A 4,772-nucleotide genomic window follows, 5' to 3' on the forward strand; every position below is an offset into this window, starting at 1 on the left:
CATTTGAAATTACAAACTGCTTTTAAGGAATAATCTAATCATATTGCTCTTCAATACACTATGTAGACAATTAAGAGTTGAAGTAAACGTCAGTGAAATGCAGCTTTTCTTAGCCCACACATGGCTTTAAAACTTTTCCTTTCAAGTAGATCCCTGGAAGCTTTGAAAGGGGCTACCTTAACAGTCTGTAAAGGTGCCGTGTTCTTGATATATTTTATGTACTAGATTCTGTGGAAGTAATGGGGGAAGGATTGAGTTACTATTTTATTATAGAATGTTTATCTCCATGTTTCCACTCTATGCAGGTTACATTTGTTCATAAAACGAAGACAATAAGAGGAAGATATGGATATTTTAGTAAAATATCGATTACAAATTCAACGGCTGAGGCAAATGCCTCCAGAGGTTTAGATATCACCCTTTTCCCTTTTCTCCTAAAATTGTTAAAAGAAATCTCAGGGCTGTTTACAAAGTGCAGAGTTGTTCACTTGGAGAAGTGACACACAGAGGTCACACTGGCACCATCCCATTTACCAGCTGCACCTTCATCTCTTGAAGGCTGCTCATGATCTTCTTCTGGTGACCGACCAGAGTCACTCCCAGGCGCCTCAAGTCCCTGCATGAAGAAAGCACACATTGGATGTATGTATTGATTCAGTTTGTAGCACACCTCAATATTTCACGCTGGCAAAGGGGCACATGTTTTGTAAGAAGTAACACAAAATAGTGACAATCTTAGACAGTCACAGTCCAGCTTTCAAAGTGTGTTCTAAAACTTAAAAAGATTATATTTGCATAAAAAATGTACACATTTATGCCTGCAGATGAAAACCCTAATTTAAATGGTACATAGTCATGAAAAATAAATGTATATATCTTACCAATCAATTCTAAATACAGTAGGTACAGTTTCATTGAACAGCATAGAAAATGTGATCCTAAAATAACATCAAACAGCACTTTTGCTAAAAGAAATGTAAAAGGTAAGTTAGATTTTAACACCTTATCAATTGAAGGTTGAAGTATTTTGGAGTCTGATTTATTCCGTGCAGCCATCATACATGACAGATAGCCTTACACAATAATCATTCTCACAGTGTTTTTGTAACAAAGTTTGTGTCATTTTTTACTTTGGGTTCAAAGTGCCAGAGTTTCATCTTCTACCAAATCATACATCAGCTTTTATTTTTTTTTTGACATTTAGAGAATTCTGAAGACTATACAAAAATAATTGAATTATACAAAAGAAATCTTAAAATGTTTGTATTTCTAAAATCATCTTATGGAGCAACTAAAACAAGCATATAAATTTTAAATGCCATTTCATAGACTTTAAAAAGAAATTATTCCTTAAAATAGTTTTTGGACAAATACAACCAATTCACATAATTGGAAAATTTTATGAACTAATTTTAAGAAAAATTAACTTATGACTCACAATTCTAAGTGGCTAATTGTCTAGAATTCCTTAGGAAATCACCTTGCTAAAGACATTAATCTAATAATTTCCATTGTTTGTATCTAGTGTCTTAATTTTAATTTTCTTAGCTATTCAATAGGAGTAAAGACAAAGACAAGATCATGATAAGTAAAACAGTATTTTCAGGCAACACAAAGTCTCTGCTATGAAGAAGATTGAACACCTTGGCTTCAACCTTGTCAGCCTTGGAAAGAATCATCTACTAAGATTTTTATAATGCTTGTCCTTCGTACGGTTTCTGAATTTTTTTATGAGAATTTTAGAAATGAGAAACAACCAAGATATCACTCATACTTATGACAGTAAAATGTTTCTTTTTTTTTACAATTTGGATATTGACATTAATTACAAGATTTCAGCAAACTATATAAAAATAATAATGACTGATGAGGTTTGTAATAAAAACATCAGCAGAATATAGATTCAGCAGAAATGTACTCAGAAACAAAGACACCATTGTTATCATAGTAATAGGTAATAGAGAATTAAAGTACAAATAAAAATAATTTGGCTCTATTTTTTTTTTCAAATTAAATTGGCATTCTCACGCTTGACATTAGCTAGGTGAATCTAAGCCATTAAAGGCTACTCTATTTATTGTAGGTTACTTAACAGACTTCCTGGCTTCTGTTGAACAGATATTAGCATACAAGGGGAGACTCCTCATTGTGACAGGACATAATTCTTTAGACAGTGATGAGTTCCTAATGGAGACACTCTTCATATTGAAAACCACATCATTAAATGTAAGAATAACCAGTGATGTTTAATAATCATCCAGTTTCTTGGTACTGTAATGTATTTAATGGTAACACATAATATAACAAATTTTTACCTTATGGACGAAAAAACATAGACTTGGAAAATTTAAAACATTCATCTGTAGAGCACATCAGTAGGCATCTGACTAAAACTAGAAACCAAAGTTTTAAATCCAAACTGTAATTTCTCACTGCTTTTAGGGGTGATTTTGGTAAAAATAAATAAATAAATAAATACGAAAAAGAAAAGAAAAGAAACACTGAAAGCATAATTGAATATGGAAAATCCCCAAAGAACTGGACACATTTTGTTGTTGTTGTGACTAAAGTGGTATACTGAATCTACATTAAAACATAGTTTGCATTGTTGGGTAATTCTGATTATTCTATATGTTTCATGAAAAATTGTAAAGTGAATGTTTATCGGTGTTTCCTAGCAAAGTATAGATCACAGCCAGGACATAAAGAATTTAATTTTGAGCTTAGAAAAATCAGTTTCTAGTAAAAAAAATAAATTAAATTGAGATTAGAAATCATATTTTAAAATTATTTTTGTCAAATGTATTGTAAAATTCTAAGTGATACATCCAAATACCAAGGGCATGTCTTTATTTAAATTGCATATGCATTTAAGTTACATAATTCATACTTACTCATGTAATCAGTAGAAACAACATTTAAAAGATAACAATTACATTTTCTTGCAATGTCTTAAAACCCCAAATGTATTGGTTTTCCAACTCAAATGACATGGACTATTCCATGTAACACTATTTTAAAGGGTTTGTCTGTGTATATATGTTTGTGCCACATTGTGATTCTTAGCAGGAATGACATTTAATCATTATATATGTAGCTTTGTTAAAGCTGATACAATTAAAATTTATTTGTTCAAAAACTACTGATTACAAAAAAATCTAAAATGTCAATATATAGAGTATGTTATGCTGAAAAAGGAATGTTTTGAAGAATTGCATTTGGTTACTGAATTTGGTTACATTGTTTGTATTTATGAAAGTCAAAATTTATTTCTCTTTTTAAGTGTTACAATTAAAGTTATATACGATCATACTTAGCTAGAAACTTTCATATAGATTTTAAGTTAAATTTACCCTAATCTTTCTGGTTAAAAACACATAAAATAGCCTTTCAATATTGATTTATTATCTGATACTCTACACACTCAGGCATATGGTCAGAACACTGAAATTTTTTCCATCCTCCTTTGCCCTCTCTTTTCCTTTTTCTCATTTTTTGTCATTTATTTCACCATGCAAGAAAACAAAATTACAAAAACGAAGTATTACATTTTAGAAATTGTTGCAAATAAGTAATCTTTTGTAGAGTTCTGTGGCAATTCTTTAAAACTGATTTGTTACATTAATACTTATGAAAGTTATATATAAAGAAACAAATCAGTATATGTTTGTAATAAAAATATCCATAATGTCCTTGATTAATAAAAAAAAAATAGAACAAGCATTTATGCAACTTAAACTGTTCTCAGACAATGCCTTGGAGAATTAAGTTGCTGCTGGAGATAATTATCTGTAGCTTGAATAACTTTCTTCCAATACTGAAAAATGCATTAAAGTATTGGAAATAGTTTCATCTCACGCATCTGGTTATTTCAAACAGTTTGTTTTATTTTTGTTTTCCTTTATGAGTATATATATGTATACATACATATATATTCATATATAGGTACATGTGTGTGCACATATACTCACGTGTTCCTGTGTTTGTGCATGTGACATATGTATATCTATACTCAACTCTGTAGACATATATGGTTACCAGAGGCTGACATCTGGGTGTCTTCCTAAATTGCTTATCTACCTTATTTACGTTCATGTATTCATTCATTTATTGAACTAGGTCCATCACTGAACCTAGAGTTTGCTTCTGCAGATAGACTGAAGAGTGAATACCCTGGGATTGGCCTGTCGCTGACACTCAAAAATTGCTTTAAAAACACTTGCTGCCATATACGGCTTTTATGGGGGGTATTGGGTATCTGAATTCATGACAGCTCAGAAAGTACTTTAGCCAATAAGTCATCTCCCAATCATAACAGATTCTATTTTACTGTCTTCTACATATCTAACGTGGGCAGATTCGTAATAATAATTACATTGTGTCTGACAAGGAAATGACTCCACTCTGGTACAGTGACTTTTGGAAGGAAAAAATTTTGGATGGTTAAGGATACACTTTTTGTCCTGTTTAACTGTGCATCTAAGACGTGCCATGTTTGAATAGTTTTAGCTGTAGCCTCTTTATACACATTGCATTGCATTGTGACCTCTTGAAATCCGAACAACACATGAGGATGTTTCTAGTGCTGATACAACACCCTTAAGAACAGATATACAAGCTGGGAGATGGTGGCGCACGCCTTTTATCCCAGCACTCGGGAGGCAGAGGCAGGCAGCCTGGTCTACAGAGCTAGTTCCAGGACAGGCTCCAAAGCCACAGAGAAACCCTGTTCCAAAAAAAAAAAAAAAAAAAAAAAAAAAAAAAACAATCTT

At 31.7% G+C, this 4,772-nt stretch overlaps 1 protein-coding gene across 8 annotated transcripts in view; it reads right to left on the minus strand.

The window, feature by feature from the left end:
- Positions 1 to 510: 510 nt before the first annotated feature.
- The window catches only part of Epha5 (EPH receptor A5), a 278,614-nt gene continuing 274,352 nt past the window's right edge, over positions 511 to 4,772 (minus strand). For all 8 annotated transcript variants that reach the window (XM_050150286.1, XM_050150285.1, XM_050150284.1 and 5 more), the window contains one exon: positions 511 to 616. In XM_050150286.1, the coding sequence (XP_050006243.1) occupies positions 511 to 616 (106 nt within the window). The remainder of the gene's footprint in view (positions 617 to 4,772) is intronic.

The sequence above is a fragment of the Alexandromys fortis genome, unplaced genomic scaffold, assembly GCF_014885135.2.
Source record: "Alexandromys fortis isolate MF-2015 unplaced genomic scaffold, M_Fortis_MF-2015_v1.1 scaffold_0, whole genome shotgun sequence".
NCBI lineage: Eukaryota > Metazoa > Chordata > Mammalia > Rodentia > Cricetidae > Alexandromys > Alexandromys fortis.